This window comes from Esox lucius, chromosome 3, assembly GCF_011004845.1.
Source record: "Esox lucius isolate fEsoLuc1 chromosome 3, fEsoLuc1.pri, whole genome shotgun sequence".
NCBI classification, from domain to species: domain Eukaryota; kingdom Metazoa; phylum Chordata; class Actinopteri; order Esociformes; family Esocidae; genus Esox; species Esox lucius.
Window position 1 is genome coordinate 19,322,072 of NC_047571.1, and position 20,390 is coordinate 19,342,461.

The 20,390-nt window shown below is 45.1% G+C and overlaps 1 protein-coding gene across 2 annotated transcripts; it reads right to left on the minus strand.

Moving 5' to 3' along the window:
* Nucleotides 1-2,956: 2,956 nt before the first annotated feature.
* Nucleotides 2,957-19,809, minus strand: acin1a (apoptotic chromatin condensation inducer 1a). 2 transcript variants are annotated; one of them, XM_029119145.2, is made up of 18 exons: nt 19,619-19,807; nt 18,867-18,932; nt 18,240-18,351; nt 18,017-18,078; nt 15,189-17,817; nt 14,602-14,690; nt 14,285-14,440; nt 14,104-14,189; nt 9,606-9,663; nt 7,631-7,676; nt 7,313-7,449; nt 7,039-7,176; nt 6,683-6,848; nt 6,328-6,581; nt 5,990-6,097; nt 5,567-5,879; nt 5,383-5,483; nt 2,957-3,867 (listed from the first exon to the last, which is right to left on the minus strand). In XM_029119145.2, exons 1-18 carry the CDS (start codon nt 19,754-19,756, stop codon nt 3,565-3,567), a joined length of 4,962 nt encoding a protein of 1,653 aa, XP_028974978.2. In that variant the 5' UTR covers nt 19,757-19,807; the 3' UTR covers nt 2,957-3,564. The 2 variants fall into 2 exon arrangements, with proteins under 2 accessions (XP_028974978.2, XP_028974977.2); XM_029119144.2 differs by having other exon boundaries at nt 14,602-17,817; nt 19,619-19,809.
* Between the last annotated feature and the right edge of the window lie 581 nt (nt 19,810-20,390).

Consider the following 20,390-nt stretch of genomic DNA (forward strand, 5'->3'; position numbering starts at 1 on the left):
TTCTTCTCCTGCCCAACCATTCGACTTATTAAACGTTTTCCAGGACCTAGAACAGATGCCCTCTTGTAATGAGTATGTATATAGGGTACACATGGCTTCAATTTCAAACAGACAAGCCACATCCAGCACACGCTCTGATACCCCAAAACCCCTGTCATTATCTATACTCAACACCACATGTATTAATTCACCCTCGCTGACTTGCAACACACAGAAAAGCCACCTACAGTTGTTTGTATAGAATTTGCCCCAAATGCTTATTTTTGGTGTGTAGCTGGAAGAGAGAAAGGGCAGAAAGAAAGACGGTATGTCTAATATTCACTCCTTTTGTCTCGCTTAATTTGTCTTGCAAGCCCTCACTTGAGAAATGTACCCCTTGCCTTGTGTCTCGTCCTATCGTGTGTTAGTGTGTACGCCTGCATGCATGTTCTCTTGCTTTTTTATTCATGTCTCAAACTATTTCTAATCTTTTCATACATTTCTTGCTTCCGGCAATGCTGAATGTGCACACACCTAACACCGCATGGCAGAGAAAGAAACTGCTAGGCATGGTGTCTGACACAAATGTGTCTGTCTGCAGTTTCACTAGGATTTAGCTGGAGTTCCATAGCCAAACAAGGTATTGTGTGAAAATACAGGTGGTAGGAAGCTGAACTCTCAACATTTCTAACCCCATTGTGCTTTTTTCATATAACACTGTTTCCCAAACTTAACTGCTGAATCAGTCTCTCCCTCCTCCCCAAACCTCAGCCACCCTCACGCTGACCCAGACACATCCGTTAGGAAACCCCCCGGCTTCAACATGGGCCTGGTCCGGACGACTGGCACTTCCTCACAGCCGCTAAATATACACACGCTGTTAATCTGGACCACATGAGGGGGCAGAGACACCCATTGACCTCATGCTGTTTCTACCACCTTCCACCCTCCCCCATCTTAATTGACATTATACATAATAACCTTGTGCACAGTCAGTGTTTCTGTCTCATCCACCACCATTTTAATGCAAGAGGCCACATCTGGTTTCCATAACCACATGTCATCAGTACATTGATGGGGAGAGACCGTGGACAGGAGGCAGATGCAGTCCAATGAGAACACAGGGAGTCCATATAGTTTTCAGTGAACAAGACCTCTTGTGTATGTCCATCAGAATACTGAATAATGATTTATCACAGTGAAGTTGTCCGCGTACTCTCTCTGTGTTTTCTTACAGCTCCGTCTCTTATCAGTAAATTGGTAAGAAGGCGAAAGAGATTTCTGAGCAGCCACTTCAGAGGTAGTCTTTGAAAATGGAGCCAGAGGCCCTCTCAGTGCCATGTTCCTGTGAAAGCTGGTCTGGAGACAAAGGGCCATGTGGTTTTATTGAGCTAGGGAAGCTGCTTACAGGGCTTGAACTGTTTTTACTTCTCTGTCATCAACATGGACGGAACTGGCTTAGCTCTGTATCCAGTACAAGGGTTTATATTGACCTGACTATGCTCCAGACACAGGGGGGCAAACATTCTGCAATACCAATCTAAGGCCTGAGACAAGGTTCTAATATACCTGCCTACAACCAGAGACATGGGCTTGAGCTTCATGTTCCCACACCAAATAGTTGCTGTGTTCAGGAAACTACACTAAGTCAGCCTTCTGGCAAACCACAATGCAAAAATAGCCAAGTATCCTCATCTTCCTTAAGGCTGGACAGCCCTTTATTCTGTGGCACTTTGCCTACTTGGCCAATGGGCCCAGGTACTTTTACTCTTAAATATCTCTAAAGGGGTTTACTATGCCAAACTATCCTGGGCTCACTGTATCTATTCTCTCACACACAACTGCAACCAGCTCAAAGTACTACTGCTTCACCCAAACAACTCATCAGATAGGTGGGAACTAGTTATCATTCAGTTTTCTTCCCATAACCTGCATGTGGCTAATCAAATTAAACACTGCCCAGTTACAGATCTATTTAATCAGAAGATCTGTGTGAAACAAATTTAATTTCTAAAGTAGGTTTCTCCATGCAGCTCAGGTACTGGCAGGAGTGTTCTGGCTGGTCTAGGGAGCCAGGAAGGTCGACCCAGTTCAGATGAGCCGCCTTGCACACAGTTGCATCAGGGCAAAAAAATGTTCAGCTCAGCGACCAGAGAGCTGTAATTATAGAGGAGCAATGCTGAGCTTGGCAGGAAGAATGTCAAGGCCTGAGAGGAGCAAACGATGGGCCTGAGAAGTGCACTTCATGACACACAGTGGACTAATGAGAAAGACAAAGAAGAGGAAGAGGGATAAAGAATAGGAATATGGTGAGAGTTTGAGTTTTTATGACATTCACTTAAGAGATTCATAGACATTTTCGTCTTAATTGACATTCTGTGAAACCACGATTTGATTTGCCAAGTTAAAACAATCATTAATAACTCACCCCAAAAGCTTATGGCAGGATGCCTTTCCATTACATCCCTTCATCTGGTCTTTACTACTTCCCCTTCAGAGTCCCAAGCCCTTCCATGAAATTTGCACAACTGTGGAGGCCAGTGGTGCAACACTGACACCTGGTGGAGCACCAAAAGGTTTGCATGTTTTTTGTTTAGACTGATCTAGAATTCTCATATAGCAAATAAGGATTATTCATTTAGAAGTTGGTGATTTAATGATTACTTGTCACTATAGAGCAGACTAAGAAACAGTATTGTTTCCTGCTCATGTGAGCCAGTTAGAAAACTGATAAATTTGTTGTTTTTACAATGTTTTTACTACTGAGTCTTCTCTTGCAATAAACAAGCGCAAAAGCTTTTTCAAACTTATTTATTTGTACATTCAACACTTATAGGAGTAAACAAAATAATGAAAATGAAACCAATAAACTAATCTTTAATAATGATTAAAAACAATATTAAAACCATGTGTGGTGTTTGAATATGCACCCCTTTTCCAGCTTGAGTTCACTGTATAGAGAGATCTGTATTAGAAGATTTGGGAGGGGAAGTAAGCTTCTAGAAGATGGAAAGACAGATCAGTGGAACCGGTGACATTTCAAACATCTTGCACAGAATATAGTCACTCATCCCTCAAACAAAAAGACTGGGTAGGACAGAACTCTGGGGAGGACTGGCGGTGTTGCACAGAGACAAGGCTGAGGACGGCAGACTGAAACAGCATGCAGCCATGATACCCAACAGAAACCAGTTGCTGAACAACACCAGGGAAGGCCAAAAACCAATGCGTGTGTATGCAAGGAACTCAATATACAGCACTTACACTTCGGAAAGGGACAAAAATGGGGGAAACCTTACTGCCAATCAGCCATGAATGTATGGAGGGTGGGGGGGGGGACGACAACAAAAAAGATTGACAACATAAACTAAATACAATCTCACCTTTCAAAGTGGAGCAACAGATGACAGTTGGGGGGAAACACTGCTCAAACCATGGTCCCTATGTCTGTGTGTGTATATTTGTGTCTGCATGTGTTTCGGCATGTGCTGCCGCATAGATTAGTTTTTTCTTTTTTAAAAAAAGTGACAGTTTGAGAGATAGTAACTACATCAGTTGGTCCTCAGCAGGGTCTTAGTTCTCCCTCTACCGCCGTCTGTCTCGAGCTGGGGGGTCACTGCGGCTGCGGGAGCGTCTCCCTCCCCCCACGCTGCTGCCCCCTGGTCTGCGGTAGCCACCCTCTCTGTGTCGGTCTCCCTCCCTTTCCCTGTCTCTGCCCCGGTCTCTCTCTCTGTCCCCCTCGCCTCGTTCTCCAGCTGCCCCACTACTGGCTTTCATTCGCTCTTTGCGCTCTTCCTCCCTTTTCTTGTCCTCCTCCTCTTGCAGCTCCTTCCTCCTCTTCTCCCGCTCCTTCATCCTTTCTTGTCGAGCTGCCTCCCTCTGTGCAAACTGGGCAGAAGCAGACAATGTGGTAGAGTGTCAGAGTTGTGGTCTGTGGAGAATTTAAAAACCTACTTTACACTATCCTTAGGATGGATGTGTGGACCATACACTACCGGTCAAAAAAGTTTTAGAACAACATTTCTCCAGTTTTTATTAAAATTCTGAGTTTGTGTCATAAGGTACTCTGATATTAAAGTGTAGAACAACTAAAATGTTTGACTCAAAGCAGCCACCCTTTGCAGACAACAGCCGAAACACTAGCATGGCAATCTTTCTATAATGGAAAACAAACTGTTCAGAAAGTTCTCTCCAACACTGTTGCAGAAGTTCCTACAAAATGTTTTGCACTTGTGTGTTGCTTTGCTTTTACCCTTGTGCCCAGTTCATCCCAAACCAGCTTGAAGGGGTTTAAGTTGGGAGAATGTGCTAGCCATTCCATGATTTGAAGCAGACCATCTTGTTCTTTTCTTCTAGGGTAATTCTGACAGCCTGGTGGTATGTTTGGGTCATTATTTTGCTGTAGGATGAACCCCCTGACCAATTAGGTGTATACCAGAGGGTATTGCATGGTGTTGTAAAATGCTCTGGTAGTTGTTTTGGTTCAGGTCGCAGACTCTGGATCTAGCTCTAGACAATCACGCTTCCTCCAAGTTCGACAGTTTATGGCACACCCTAAGGAACAATCCTTTCGCCTACTCAACAACGTACAAAAACCCTGCATGATGAACTGATGCTTTCAAATTTAGAAGGCCTTCTTCCAGTAATCAGTAGTCCACAGACGGTGCTTCGTGACCCAGGTAAGCCTTGTTCTTTGCCATCTTGGCAATGGCTTTCTTACTGCCACTCTGCTTGTCAAACCTGCAGCTCCAAGTGTTCTGTTCACAGTTGAAACAGTGACTTGCTTACTTTGACCAGTGTGAAGCTGTGCTTGAAGCGGTTTTCCTGTGAGCTGCCTATCATGCAAGCTGTTGACTCTCAGAAACCTGTCTTTGTGGCTTTGGGTCTGCCAGACCTCTTCCTGTAAGTGCCTTTTGAAGGTGTAGGAAAGCCACTTTGACATTCTTTGCAATTTTGCAAGGAAAGACCAACACTTTTAAGGGTTATAATTGGTCTGTCTGTATTCCTTAGTAAATCACCTTTTTCTCACCATTATGATAACAACATACTACTTCCGGTTGTACATTATGGTCCAAATAATGCTTAAGAGGGTGTAGTAACAGTCTGTTCTAGGTAATCAACAACAGTTGGGACACCTGTAGGAAAAGTTAGCATGAACCTTCAAGGCTTAATTTACTTCCATTGCTACAAAACAGCTATAAGTTGTTAGCCCACTACCTTCAGCCCACTAATTTCTTGAATCCCAAAAATGAAATGTTGGTAATCTACACTTTTTTGTAACCTCTGGCAGTTTAAAACTTTTGTACCATTTCAGGTTATTCACTGCTTACGTTTCAATAAAAATGGGTGTGTTCTTTTTGACCAGTAATGTATTTAATAAGCAGAGCTGTTTATACAACTAACCTGCTCTTCTGTGAGAGGGAGCCAGTAAATACAAGGAGCTGCTTTAGTTTTATTGAACAGATCGTCCAACAGCTTGGCTGGGGGTTCCTCTGACGCTTTCTCTGAAGAAAAGAAAACAGCAGAGTAAACAATTGGTTTCATTTGACCCAATGGACCTAAACCCCGTATCTGACCATCTCCTCACCCTTTTTGTCGGCCTTCCTCTCCTTGCTTTTGCCCCTCTCCTTGCGCTTTCTCTCTCTGGAGCGGGATCGTCTGGGGCCGACCTCTTCTCCAGGGTTTCCTGGACCAAAGTCCCGTACCTTGTCTCTGTCCCACTCCCTCTCCGCCCGGGTCCTCTCTCTGCGCTCCATCTCGCGCTCTCGCTCCGCCCACTGGTCCCGATCAGGCAGGAGAGGAGGCAGAGCTGTCCCACGACCTCGGCCAGGAGCCGCCGCAGCCCCCCGCTCTCCCTCCCCAGCCCTCTCTGGGGCAAGCAGACCTCGTTGGAAGTCCAGCTACACACACGCAGGACAGGAGTTCGTGAAAGGCTCCATCACGAGGCCAATGCAAACCCCTTTGAAAGGCATCTCGGGAGGGAGGGTTTAACAAATAACATGGGTCTCACCTCCTCCTGCTGACTGAAATCCACACTGAGGAACTTGGGGTTGCTCTGAGGCCACTTGACCCCATGCAGAGCAGCCCGGGTGGCCACGGCCTCCTCTGTACAGCCGTACTGAAATTAAAGCAGCACAGGAGATCCATGAGGGACAGCGAAGCTTACCTCAGATTAAGACAGACGATATACCACTCAAGACATTTTGGGCCCATGTCAACAGGGAATTTCCAAATAGCAGGGGAGCTGATCTGAAATCAGTTTTGGCTTTGAAGAGCGTAAAGTATAATATATACAGCCCATCAGTAGTCCACCACACAGGGAAACAGGGTCAGAGGACAGGGACGTACCGTAACATAGCAGTGAGATTTGATCTTGTCGATCCAGAAGCCTTCCTCCAGCATGGTACCGGTCCGGCTGAGCAGCTCCTTCAGCTGGCCCAGGGTGAACGGCCGAACCAGGTTCGAAATGTGGACGATGTTGGACACTTTGCCTCGTGGAGGAGAGGGCTGCTTGGCTGCGCGGACAGGGTCGTCAATGGTGACGGACACCCCAGTCTTCTGCTGACTGATTAACCGACGAACAGGGGTGTCACTCGGAGTCACTGAGGAGAGCAGATGGGAGAAACTCAGTCAATATATTAAAATATTAAAGGGGAGGTCCAGAGTTTCAGGAAGGGATCTGTGATCTTGAATCCTCCATCACCTGTGCTCCGGTCAGTGTCGTGACTGGGGGGTTGTGTCTCCATTTCGTCTTTCTGGAAGGAGACGTCCAGCTTCTCCTCTCGGTCACCTTTAACCTCCCCTGCGTCCTCCTCGTGTTCACTCCTCTGTGACTCCTGTCCATTCTCCAGGGTGTCCGATGGGACCACCTACATGACATTGGAAGAGCAGGTAGCATACAACAACATTCTAATAAGAAATACAAAATGGAATATATATGGGTCAAAAGCGACGGTTCGCCATTACATGAAAGCACCTTTTCTGAATGACATTTTCTGGTGAAAAAAAAAAAAAAAAAAAAGTACCTCAGAACAGGGGAAGTCAAAGGTGATCTCTGACCTGTGTGACTGTGCGTCTTATTTGGAGGTCCTGCTCGCCCTGCTCCCTGTCCTCCTCCTCCTCCCCAGAAAGGGGAACCTCTTCTGGGTGCAGGTCTACCACCGCCTCCTGACCGGGACTCGGCCTGGGGATCAAAGACTGCGGAAGACAATCAAATGACGACGGGTAGGAGAACAGCAGATCCACTGAGTGGGTTGTGATCATTGTAACGCTGGGTTAGTGTGCGTCTTGTGAACAGCAGTATGTGGCAGCTCAACAAAGACGCGACAGGCACCTTCAGGGAGTCCGTGGTGATGCTGATGGATGGTTTCTTGGCTGTGACGGCACTGCTGGAGCCCCACCTCCTCTTCCTCCCAGACCCGGACTCCGCCTCACCCTCAGCACTGACCACACCCAGAGGGGCCTTGCTGCCTGCAGAAGAGCGGAGGATTAAATCGACACCAAACACACCACCTCATCAAAAGCAGTTGTTCGTTTACCCCCTCCCCAACTAACCACCCCGCACAAAGCCAGTGATAAAAGAACATATAGACAGGGCAAAAGAAAGCAGTAACCACAGCAGGCATGGGCCAGTACAGGGAGGTATACTCACTGCTAAGAGAGATCCTACGGGCCGTGAATGCCTTTGGTGTCAGTCCCTGCAATAAAAACAACCCAAAGCACAGGGGGGGAAGGTGAGAGGCAGAGTTGAGGAGGTGCATGGAAAGACTGAAGAGGAGACAACGAGAGTGAGAGAGGACAACAGAAGAAAAGCTAGGGGAGAGAACCTGCTACTCCACTCTAGGACACTTTCCATCACAACATTCAAGTCAATAGGCCCCATATTTTGGTTAAGAAAGGAGTTAAGAATGGAGTCACAGTTTCTATCACACACAGAAATACAGCAGCCTGATGGGAATACTGCAGTTTAAATTTCTTGGAATTAAATGGCTCACATTTTATTAAAGTTTTATAGCATCTTATCAGGATTAGTGGACCACAGTAAAGACTATGAAATGGTGGTTTACAACTATTCACAATTAAACTGCAGTAGCCATGAAAATGTAAAGAAATCATTTGACAAATGTGTCTGAATAAATTCCCCCATTTTAAGCTATGATGGGGGAGTCAATTAAAAACTATGTATTTACTAAACCTATATTTTGTTGTAGAAAGAAAACATTGAGAAAATGACTACTTATTCCCCGGTACCACTGACACCTGATCCTTACTGGGTTGGTTTTGGCCCAATCACGACTGCATGTACTGTATCTAGGCAACAAGGGTCCAATCAAAGGCGGTTGTGAAGTTTGGGTGGAAATCTGACAGCTGGCTGGGCTTAAGACTTTCAGAAACTTTGTGGTTAAGTCCTTAAAGCTCAAGAATCAGTCCTTTCAGGTCTTTGTTGTGTTTTTCTGTTGGGAATGTGCCCGACTGGTGTTTAATGGAGATGGGAGAGTCAATGTTTAACCACGGTCATTCCATAAGCTGGAAGTGGTTTCCACCGGAACCCTCTTTCCAAAAAGGCATAAGTAGACAGCTATCAGGTAGTACAGTCTGACACGTTTGGTTATGAGTCCAGAAAAATGCTGAAGACCACGCTTGGAAAAACAGCCATTAGGAGAAAGCTCAAACTGTCCAAGAGTCTTAAGAGATTCATTTGGATTCCGTTCCGATTAGATTTTGTCATCGCCGATAAACTGCTTGAAGTCCAGGAAACAATATTGACCAGGTACTGTCCACGCAAGTCCATTGAGCAGCACATTCTGAAGTCGATGAGATGACAAATGTCCCAGCAGCAACCGCATTGGAAGCCATCCACAGGCTGAAGGATCCGAAGTGTTCTCCTCTCAGCCTGTGACGTGAAGTCATACATGGCCATACAGGTGGTGTAAGAGCCAGTAGAGCCAGGAGTTGGAGACGGACAGACCAGATCAGTCACCCCAAACCCTCAGCTCGTTTGTCCAATCAAGTGCCATCTTCATGGCTATGTGGCCCTTTGTTGCCACAGCTGTCCCACTGCAGTGCAGACTCAGGGGCCTATCTGAGGGACACCCGCGGCCTTGGGGACATTGGAACAGGTGCAGCAGTAGTAGTATGCAGGTACCATTAGGGGCAATGGAGGAAGCATGAGCACCTTTATAACAAAGCAATCAATTGGGTTTTAAACATCAGCCACAGTCATAGAATCTCCCCTGCTGCTTCTGTCTTAGACAGAATGAGCCAAGGGTCAAACACAGCTGAACACACCTAGATCAGCAAATCTAATTGGGGGGGGGGGGGGGGGGCATTGTCACCACATCAATACGTAAATGACAAAAACAGATTCTTTGCTAAAACATTTAAATAATGAATAATTTTGAGGTATTCAAGACCACTTAATGAGATGGGTGTAAATTAAAAGGGAAACAGAATAATTAACTGATGTAGAGGGCATTGATGAACCCAAAAGAACTGGCTAAAACAGTGACTGCACCACAAACAGCTACTTTCTAATTCCTCACTAAAGGGGCTAGGTTTGATGGCTCACAGACACAGGTCTTAAGTGAGCAATGTGATGACGCAGCAGTGTTCCTCCATGGCCTTACCTCCTCACTGCTCTCAGGAGCCCCATCAGGCTCAGCGAGGGTAGCCTCCTCCAACTGGCTGTAGGGACAATGACATACAGGAGAATGAAGACAGGATCAAGTATGGCTGATTGTAGTCAAAAGGTATGCGGAATGGTCCAAAAATACGCTATATGGGAATGGGACCCAGGAGCCATAAGGCAGCAATGTGTCCATACAGGCATAAAAGGCGGCATACCAGGTTGCTCCACACAGAGAGGGATGGAGACTATCTACAGGCCTCTTGTGAGTGGGACAGCCAGGTTATAACCTTATAAAAGGAGCTTGACTGTTTAAAAAGTCTGGCTAAGTTGCCAACACCACTTTGGCCACCTATTCACCCCATCTCCTAGCTCAGGTGTCAAACCGGTTTCACGGCAGGCAGTGTCTGCAGGTTCACTCTCACCTTGTACTTGATTGATTCATTAGGTCACTAATTGGTTAGTTTCCACCCTCAGCTGTTGTTTAGGACTGAACTGGGAACCAAGTTAGGTAAAAACAAAAACCTGCAGACACTCGGCCCTCCGTGGACCAGGTATTGAATGGTCTGGTGTTGGTGATTGTGGGCCCACTGGACCGCTTCTTGTTTGTATATACTTTTTCAGACAATTAGGGGCAACAATGTCTCCTCTGATTTTATCACTTTGAACAATGGGGGAGAACGACGGATTCACATCACGTAGTATCTATACATAGAGCAATACAAAATTGCTGTGTTAGCATCTCTTCTAAGATTAAAGTAAAGATTCTCAGCTCTTATTTGAGGGTATTTGTGAACATATGGGTTAAAACAAAGAAATTGTACAAAAGCATACATAGACCCTGTATTTCAGCACATAAAAGAATGTTTAAATTAAGAACTTATGTTTAGTATTTGGCTGCATATCATCTGCATGCAATAACCTACTGCAGTCAGCGACTCATTTACCTCATCAGACACTGGGTGCCTTCTCTGGTCATGAACTGCCAGGCCAGTAAGTGCAGCCATCTTGTTTGTTTGAGGTATATTTGCAACAGTTCTCATCTTCAGCAAATTAAAGACATGTTCAAGGGGATTTTAATTTGGAAACTGACTTATCCAATCAACAACTTTACATATTTCTGGCTCTGAAAAACACTGGTTGTTATGGCAGTATGTTTCTGGTTTAATGTCTTGCTCTATTTAGCACCATTCTATGAGGACAAGATGTTGCTGTACACTTCAGTATTCTTTCTGCTGCAGGTGTCAGGAACCATAAGGAAAGTGAGCCATCTCCAATGGCAGAATCATTGTTGGATAGTTTAGAGTAACCTGGCAATCCTGTTTTTAAGCCATCTAGTGGTTTGCATAAAAACATTGCTGTTTCAAAAGACAATTATTTGAATGTTTTAGCCTCAATGCCTTCCTTGACCTCTTGGGGCATGTACTGACTGACTCCAATAGCAGACTAAAGGCAAACACAGAGCCTACACATTATATTGTTATAAATACAGGATGCATGAACATTTCAAATCACCCTAACAAATTACAAAACAAAGCTGTGGAGGCCAGTGTAATTTAGTCGAGAACTGCAGAGGTAGCAATTTTGCCCTGTTGAAAATCAACCCAACCATTGCCTCAAAACCAGGGGTGTCACTAGACCTTGAATTTTGGAGCCCCAGATGTTTTTTGTTAGCATTTTGCAAACTGACATTATTTCAGCTGGTGTTATGAAATGTGCGCAATGAGAGAAGCGTATTGTTTTCACTGCGTGCGCTTTTAATTGCACAGGGTAGTTTACTTCAATTGCAATGTGCATTAGCTTGTTTACAAGCCCTCCGAAGGGCCAATATCTGGTTTTGGAGAGAATCTTCTCTCCATGGTGTCACTATATTGGGATAGTTACGACAATCTTTGCCATTTTTGCCCAGTTTGCGAAGACTCCATTAAAGTTTCTAACAATTACTTTGTGAGCAGTTTGGAAGTTTTGTAAATCTGTCTGCCAGGTAATAATTTGACCAACTTCCGATTTATTTTAATTGTCCAAAGGCCAGCTATAGCCAGCTAATAGAAGACCTGTTTCACAAGTACCCTCAAATAAACCTGAAAATCTAGAAGTTTTTTTCTACCATAACTAGCGATTAGACTAATGGAAAAAAAACAACTTGCATTTCACACTAGACCCAAGTTGGACGTGCTTCAAAATGCATCCCACCTAAAGGATATGTATATCTTGCCTATATGACATACTTCAATCTGTCAACTATCACTCCAAGAAATGCCATCAAAGCTAAATGGGAGGTGGAACTAGGTACAGAAACCTCCATAAGAGACTGGGAGGATAAATTGGGTGTTCATCCATACCCGTTTAATAATCATTAGACACTGTTATTCAATTATTCATATTTGGTTTATATGACATTGTCTTACACATAAACCAAACCATTTTGGATCTTCCACGAATCCTCTCCTGTGACTACTGTCAAAGCGCAGATGTAGCAATCCTCCCCATAGAATGTTTTCTAAGATGGGATGCGGAAGGTAGCAAAAGCTTTAACTCTATCAACCCCCCAACGCACCCATAACCCAATGCCTATTATTTAATCCACAAAAAAAACCTGCGCATCCATTACGTTATTAACACAAATTAACATAAGGTTAAACAGAAAGGGCTTCCTTAAAAGCAGCCTGGGTTTTATGGTGTTCACTTTTCAGAAGGTGAATACACGATGAAGAAATGGCAATAAATGTAATCTTGAATATGGAAACGTATATATCAGCCCGAGAAAATCTGAAATTAAGCCAAAACATCTTGTCATAGATATTTAACAAGCGTGTCTCTTCCTATGTCCCAACCCTACACAGGGAGATTTTCTGAGCCACTATGTATGAATTTCTTGTTGTTGGCTTGCTCTTTGGGATTTTGTGACAACTGTTGATGTAAAAAAAGGGCTTGGTACAATAAATTAGTTCTGTCCCATTTACACAACAACAGGTAGGCAATGGTTTTAGCTTAGAGTTCAATAACAAAGGGAGTCCTGGCTTTAATTAAACAGTATTGAAGGATTAAGCCTACTACAAATCTGTGGATAGTAGGGGTGTAACGATCCATCTACTACATCGATGCATCGATATATATTCCTATGATCCAACTAAATCGATCTGTGCTCAGCAAGTTGGCCTTCCGGACGACATATATCGATCTAACATCATTTTAAAATGTAATCAATCGATTGTATCGATACTAGGAAATAACCCATTGGATTTAAGCATGTCAGACTTTATAGGAATGTTTTTTCTTAGCACTTTTAATGATAAAGGCAATAAACGTTACTCGAATCAGTCTGCCTATCCGTGACGTCGTCGCCCCGGGCCAGTAGCAGCGCAAAGACAACAAAACATAGCATGGCAGATGGCAGAGGAGAAGCTGACGAGCGAGAAATTATCAAGCCACCATTGCAGTCCAGTGTGTGGAAAGTGTTGGTTGCACTTAATTTTTGAGAAATAATACAAATACAGTATTAATATATGTTGAAAAACAACAGCAAAAGTAGCAGGTAAACCTACTGTTGAAATGTTGGTTGCACTTACTGTACTTTTATTGAAAATGTATAGAATATTGAAAATGAGAGCAGAACAATTTAACTTCCTGTTAATTCAACCTAAAGTGTTGGTTGCAATTTATTCAAATAAAATGTGAATGCATTTGCCATTAATTGTTGTTTACTTGTTTGTTTATATCCATAATTAATTGATACCTGATTCCCTTATAAGAAACAACAGGAATCTAGGAAACTTCACCTGCATTGTCCAGTATCCAGGTATTTATTTCAGTCAAACGGGTTGAATTTTTGGCTGAAAAGATACTGAATCGATTTCAAGTCACTGAATCGTTTCGGATCGTATCGTTCTAAATGAACCATTATCGGCCTTGAATCGTATCGACAAACCACGAACCGTGATACGAATCGTGGTTAAAATGAATCGTTACACCCCTAGTGGATAGCCAAATGAATGTCAAACAGGCAGGCATCTCATTTCTTAAATGGGAAAAATTAAAAAAAAACAACATATTTTTAATGAAGCAAATGTCGAGATTAATTACTTTCATAACCATATCAGATTACTTTCAACACCACACGCTGTGCGCATCACCTGTCCGCCACAGCTTCTCATTCCAGTGCAAAAGCCGTCCGCTGCTTGCTTTACTGGTTGACAGTCTCCCCAGCACCAAAACCCTTTATCTATACTCAACACGTATTAATTCACCCACGCAGCCTTGAAACACACACAGAAAAGCCACCTACAGTACTTTGTATGGAATTTGCTCCAAATGCATATTTTTGGTGTGTAGCTGGAAGAGAGAGAGGGCAGAAAGAAAGACAGTATGTCTAATATTCACTCCTTTTGTCTCGCTTCATGTCTCACAAGCCCTCACTTGAGAAATGTACCTTTCCCCTTAGGTATTGGCCTCTCTCGTCTGTCTGTGTGTGGCCTTTTGCAACAATTCTGTGAACAGACCTTGTAGTGTCTGGCTTTGTCTCCGCTTCCGCACGGTCCACCTTCTGCTCATTGTCTTCTCTGGGAGGTACTCCAAAGAACGGCGCCTGATGATCATCAAGGCGGGAAGTGTTAGAAGAGGAAGAGGCATTTAGCAAAACAAGGAAAACAACGAGAAACTACAGTTGAAACCTCAGCTGACCTTGCCAAGTCTGGCTCCACCTAAGGACATGTCCTTTTCCTCATTCTCAGATGCGTGCTTTATGCACAGGGGTACTTTCAGTGCCTCAGATGAATTGCCAAGTTGACTAACTGTCTCCTTATCATGGCTTTTGTTGTTTTTTTTTGGCTTTTCAGGCTAAGGGAGAGGGAACAAATGAATTAATGGTGTTTCTTCCACATATACATTTGAGCAGTTCAGTCAGCTGTTTTGTTGTAAATGGTTTATTTTAATTGTAATACACAGCTCTTTGTCATTTGACTATTTGAGATGGAGAAGAAACAGGCATTACCACTCACCTTTCTACCACTTGAAGAGGAGTCGGTTTTGCCCTGGGAGGAAGAGGACGAAGCAGAACAATGTGAAGAGGATGACCCAGAGTCAGAATCTGAGGAAGAGGAGTCACTGGATGAGGAAGTCTGTCCTCCCCGGTTCTCTTTTTCCTTTTGACTTCTGTCTGTTCTCCTGTCTACCATACCCTCCTTTGGTGGGGCTGAGGGAAGTAGCACAGCAGTGACCGAGGGGTTGTTTACGACACCCCCCGGTTTTGCTTCTCTGACTGTCTCTCTCACTGTCAGTTTGCAAGCCTCCTCTTCACCTGCGTGAACATGCTCCTCTGACAGCAGGCTCTTAGACATTGGTTGTGCGGGCTTTCCAGCAGAAGGCTGAGGCCCCTGTGAAGTACCTTCCTGCTGTTCCCCAGGTTTTCTGGGTGACCGGATAGCTGAGGCCTGAGAATGGGGGCTGTCAGAGAATGTACAGGGTTTCTTGATGACCAGGGATGCAGAGGAAGATGGGGATAATACTGGGGGGTCTCTCAAGAAACGGAACTTCTTGAAGGACTGGGGTGACAGAGGCATTGCTAGAGTTTGTGACAGGGGCGTACCAGATTCAGCTGGCTGGTTGTCTCTCGATGCTGTTTGGGGTAGGGATGGCACTTGGAGATCCCCACCCTCCTCTGTTGTCGCCATTCTATCTGCTCCTGTGGAGAGGGGAGGAGTGGGCAGGGAGGTAAGACCAATCTCATGACCACGCATCCATGGAGGATGACTCTCTCTCTCAGCCATCTTAGCCCTTTCCTTCTCCTTTTCTCTTTGCAGAGATTTCTCCTCCCTCTCACGTTCCAAAGCCTTTTCCCTCTTCAATATCCCTTTCTCAAGAACGTTCTCCCTTTCAATAATTTTTTGCTCTAAAGCCCTTGCCTTCTGTTCCCGCTCTTTCTCCCTCTCCTCCTGCTCCATAGCATTCTGCCTCTGTAGCTCCAAAACCTTCTCCTTTTCAACACGACCTAAAGCCTTCTCTCTTTCTATGTGCTCCAGCTCCAAAGCTTTCTCCCCCGCCAACCGTTCTAACTCCAAGACATTCTCTCTTTCCTGCCTCTCTCGTTCCAAAGCTTTCTCCCTCTCCAGTCGTTCCAGGGCCAATGTCTTGTCTTTTTCCTGTCTCTCTAGTTCCCGTGCTTGCTCCTTCTCTCGGTTCAAGGCCTTCTCCCTCTCCACCCTCTCTTGCTCTAAAGCTTTTTGTCTCTCTACCCTTTCTCGTTCAAGAGCTTGCTCTCTTGCATGCTCCCTCTCCTGCTCTAAGGCTTTCTCCCTCTCCAACCGTTCAAGCTCCAAGGCCTTCTCTCTTTCCTGCCTCTGTAGTTCCAGAGCCTTCTGCCTCTCTAGTTCCAAGGCCCTCTCCTTCTCCAACCTTTCTAGTTCCAGAGCCTTCTGCCTCTCTAGTTCCAAGGCCCTCTCCTTCTCCAACCTTTCTAGTTCCAGAGCCTTCTGCCTCTCTAGTTCCAAGGCCCTCTCCTTCTCCAACCTTTCTAGTTCCAGAGCCTTCTGCCTCTCTAGTTCCAAGGCCCTCTCCTTCTCCAACCTTTCTAGTTCCAGAGCCTTCTGCCTCTCTAGTTCCAAGGCCCTCTCCTTCTCCAACCTTTCTAGTTCCAGAGCCTTCTGCCTCTCTAGTTCCAAAGCTCTCTCCTTCTCCAACCTTTCTAGTTCCAGAGCCTTCTGCCTCTCTAGTTCCAAGGCTCTCTCCTTCTCCAACCTTTCTAGTTCCAGAGCCTTCTGCCTCTCTCGTTCCAAGGCTCTCTCCTTCTCCAACCTCTGTAGTTCCAGAGCCTTCTGCCTCTCTAGTTCCAAGGCTCTCTCTCTTTCCACCCTTTCTAGTTCAAGAGCTCCCTCCCTCTCTCGTACCAATGCGTTCTGTCTCTCTACCTCCTCTTGCTCCAGAGCCCTTTCCTTCTCCTCTCTCTCTCGCTGCAAAGCTTGCTCTCTTTCTATGGCTCTTTGCCTTTCTAATGCCAAAGTCTTCTCTTTCTCAAGCTCCAGGGTCCTCTCTCTTGCCATAGCCATCTCTCTCTCTTCCTTCTCTTTTGCCAAAGCCTTCTCTTTTTCCACCCTCTCCCGCTCCTTGGTTTCTGCCTCCAAGGCTTTCACCCTCTCCTCCCGCTCTCGCTCAGAAGCTCTTTGCCTCTCTTGCTCCAATGCATGCTGTTGCTCTAATATTCTCTGCCTCTCCAGTCTTTCCTGCTCCACAGCTCCAAGTCTCTCTTGCGCAAGGGCCTTTTCTCTTTCCCTCTCTGCCTGCAGCTCCCTTTCCTTGTTCTCTTGCTGCCATGCATTTCTGTCGTCCATCACAGTGGGCCTAAGTACACTCACAGGAACTTGACTGTGGGGGAGATGGCCTCCAAGGACAGCCTGGTCGGTGACTGAAACCAGACTGGGGAAGGACAAACTGGAGGCAGCACTGGCCGTGTGGGTGATGGCAGATACCGTGCTCTCTTGGGGACCTCTACCAGGAAACACTGTTGCAGATGCAGCATTGTTGTCCTTCCTCTCTGGCTCCCCACGTCCATGCCACCCAACTCCAGAGAAAGCCCCCTCTGATGCCATCTTTCGTGCCAGCAGAGTCAACGGGCCAGGCTTGCGCTCTGCGTTGCCTTGTGGCTCTGGACTGCTACTACGTCTGCCACTACTAGAGGAGCCAGAGCTGGAGGTACTGGAAGTACGCTGCCTCGGCCGGGGCTCACCTGGACTAGGGGGACTTTGTTTAGGGGTATCAGGCAATGGAAATGATAACTCTGGGGGAGGGGAAGGGGGAGGGGTAGGCTGTCGAAGCTGTGGAGACAACAGGGGAGGGATGTGCTGTGGGGGTTGGCGGGATCCTCCAGACCTCTCTCTAGCTAGCTGGCCTCTTGGTGGTTCTCCTAGATTCCTCCTCCGGGCACCGCTATCCCAGTCCTCATCCTCGCCATCGTCGTCACCACCGTCGCTGTCATCATCACTATCTGCGGGGACATGGCTAGAGCTGGGCACTCTCTCCGGTCGCTGCCCACCACCAGGGATATGCACAGAGAAAGAGGCAACTGCGGCCGGTGCTGAGGTGTGCGAGTTGGAAGCAGGTGGACCAGACCGATGGCCGTCTCTGGCCCTGGGCTTCTCAACATCGCTTGCAGGGCCTGCTAGTCCCTCCACCTCAGAGGAGCCCAGGGGCTTGTGCTGGTCAACCAACACAGGTGAGACAGCCTGAGGAGAACAGAGATGGAGCTGAAATGGATTCTGTTGCAAGATTGTTGCCAGACTATCTCCCATGCAACCAAAAAAAAAAAAAAAGACCTGCATTGAGCAATGTCTTTCATGCAACATTTAAGTTCTGTTTAAACAGGCACGCTATCAACAGGAGTCTTAACAACTGAAAGAACGCAGTGATTAGTCTGCAACTAACCTGTTCTGGGGCCAAACAGGCCGAGCTGTTATTGCCCTGTGTGTGGTCCTCTTGGTCTGTATCTGGAAAAACAAGGCAGAAATATGCCATAAGCATCATGACCCAAAGCAACAAATATGTACTTGACCTGATTGAATCCATTAAAGCTCTCATTAAAAGAATAGAACTAAACTACCTTCATACTGACATGTACAGACAGCTGAATGGGGCAACAACAACCTACCATGCTCTTCTACTGCTTCCCGGGCCTCTCTCTCCAGACGCTGCCTCAAGAGCTCCTGCTGTTTTGCCAGATACTGCTTGATGAAGCTGTTTTGGCTCATCTCTTCACCAATCTGGAAGAAAGAAAGAAAAACTGAGGCAGAGACAATTGGCAGCCATGATCACCTTGAACAAGCGAGGAGATATAACACACTGCACAGATTAAACGTCGAACCAAACTGGGGGTGCCAGTCTGTAGATTGCACTCTAGTATTGTCAATCAGTGCATGTAATGGAGAATATTTAAATAGCCAGCTGGAAGTATATAATTTGGGTTTCATTGTACTATGGTTTAAAAAAACAAAACAAATGGCAGAATCATACAAACCAGCACAATGGAAGGAGTGTCGGTCTAACAGGTCAATGTTTCCATTTCCTCTGACTACCTCCTACATTTGTACAACATCAGTGAACTACAAGCCAAATATTTAAATGAAAACTATTTAACACCTTTGACGGTTTTACATAAAATGTGTCTGTACATCATATTCGAAGTTTAAGTCCTACAATTTCAGATCCTACTACCGTGCATACAGCAGCAGTAGTAATGTGCATACAAACAGCAAAGCTTTCTGAACATAGCACTCACCTGTGAGTTTGGTTGCAGTCCTATGTGATGTTGCGAGGTTCTCTGGAGATTCTCCAACATGAGAGCCTGTCACAAACATAACAGACGACCCATACACATTAACAACACAAATTGGAAACTGCCTTTTACACCATTGTTTGTAAACAATGACATTATAAAAACACATAGTACAGCCTAAACTATGGCTAAATACAAATGTTGGTATCATGGAGAGACAGTCCTTGTATTGCATTGTATTCATAGTTCAGGTTAGGAGTCACAGTTTTTACCAAAACCGTGGTGGGGTGTCTGCTTTGTTATTGTTAGTACTGCAGATTACGCTTTAAGAAAGTTCAAAACAATCAGTAATTCCTCTTATATTCGGTGACCGAAAACCTTCCAAATATTTGGATGAGTTGCTAACTTCAAGTACAGTGAATGTACTTACAGAGCCTCCCCCCAACTCGTGCACACCAACAAAGCACAGACCCTGCCGCCGAGCCGCCGACAAAACTAACGTCACCAGCAGTTAACCTTAGCTACCAGCCGTGCCACACGCAACACACGTTCACTTATACTTTAGTAAAAAGCCTATTCGACAGAATAGCCATGTATTATTCCAACAACGATGAAAAAGCAACATCATACAAAGTAATTAACTAGCACAAATTGTTAAACTGTTACGGCTAGGCCTGCAAGACAAGCATCCGCCAGTCTCGGAGGGTTAGCAACTGCAGCAGGGTATAAAGTCTCCAATTCGTGACAAAACTCACCCCTTTAAGTCTCTTAATGAGAGCATTTTTCTGTCCGCTTTTAGGGAGCCCCCGCTCTTCTAAAGCAGCTTTTAAATCAGCCACCCGGAGAGATTGTAGCGGCCTCCCGTCCAGCGTAACGTCTTCGAGGTCCGCCATTTCCCCTTTCCTCTCGTTCGCTTCAGCATCAGCAACGCCTTCCTTCAACCAACGTCAGAGTATACAACTTCCGATAGCAGTGTATATGCTTTGATTTTATTCATAAATTATATGGCCAATGCTCCCGATTGTGAATTGTTATCCATGCCAGCTATTCACAAACGTCAGAGTAGGCAACTTCCGACAGCAGTGTATATTCTTAGATTTTCATAAATAATTTGGCTAATGTTATGCTCTCGATTGTGAATTTTTATCCATGCCAGCTATTCACATAGGATTTGCATAAATAAGATGCCTAAACTTCATTTTCTCAATTTACTTTCAAAGATAATTTTACGCACTTGGGCGTATCAAAATAGGGTTTTGGATTTAGTCACCAAAGACGTTCACCGTATTAAAATGGATCAAAAAGTCTAAAGGCGACGGCAGACTGCCTGATCTACAAATCACCTCGCATTGATGACGACTAATAAATTTCTAGTTAAAACAGCAACAAAGTCATATTGTCATGGTTAAATCCCGCATATTTCTACAACAATCTTTTTAAAATCACATTTTTACCCTAATCATAAAAATGTTGCAAAATGTAAATAACCTAACCCTACAATAAGATGCAAAAACTGTTAATCAATAC

Bases quoted from the DNA above. Each gene is read 5' to 3' on its own strand.
- acin1a (XM_029119144.2), bottom strand. From the start codon at position 19,756: ATGGCGGACCTCGAAGACGTTACGCTGGACGGGAGGCCGCTACAATCT. The intron at 17,818-18,016 runs GTTAGTTGCAGA...TGTTCTCCTCAG, and splicing joins CCTGTTTGGCCCCAGAACAG to GCTGTCTCACCTGTGTTGGT. The intron at 5,880-5,989 runs GTGAGACCCATG...GCGTGTGTGTAG, and splicing joins ATTTCAGTCAGCAGGAGGAG to CTGGACTTCCAACGAGGTCT.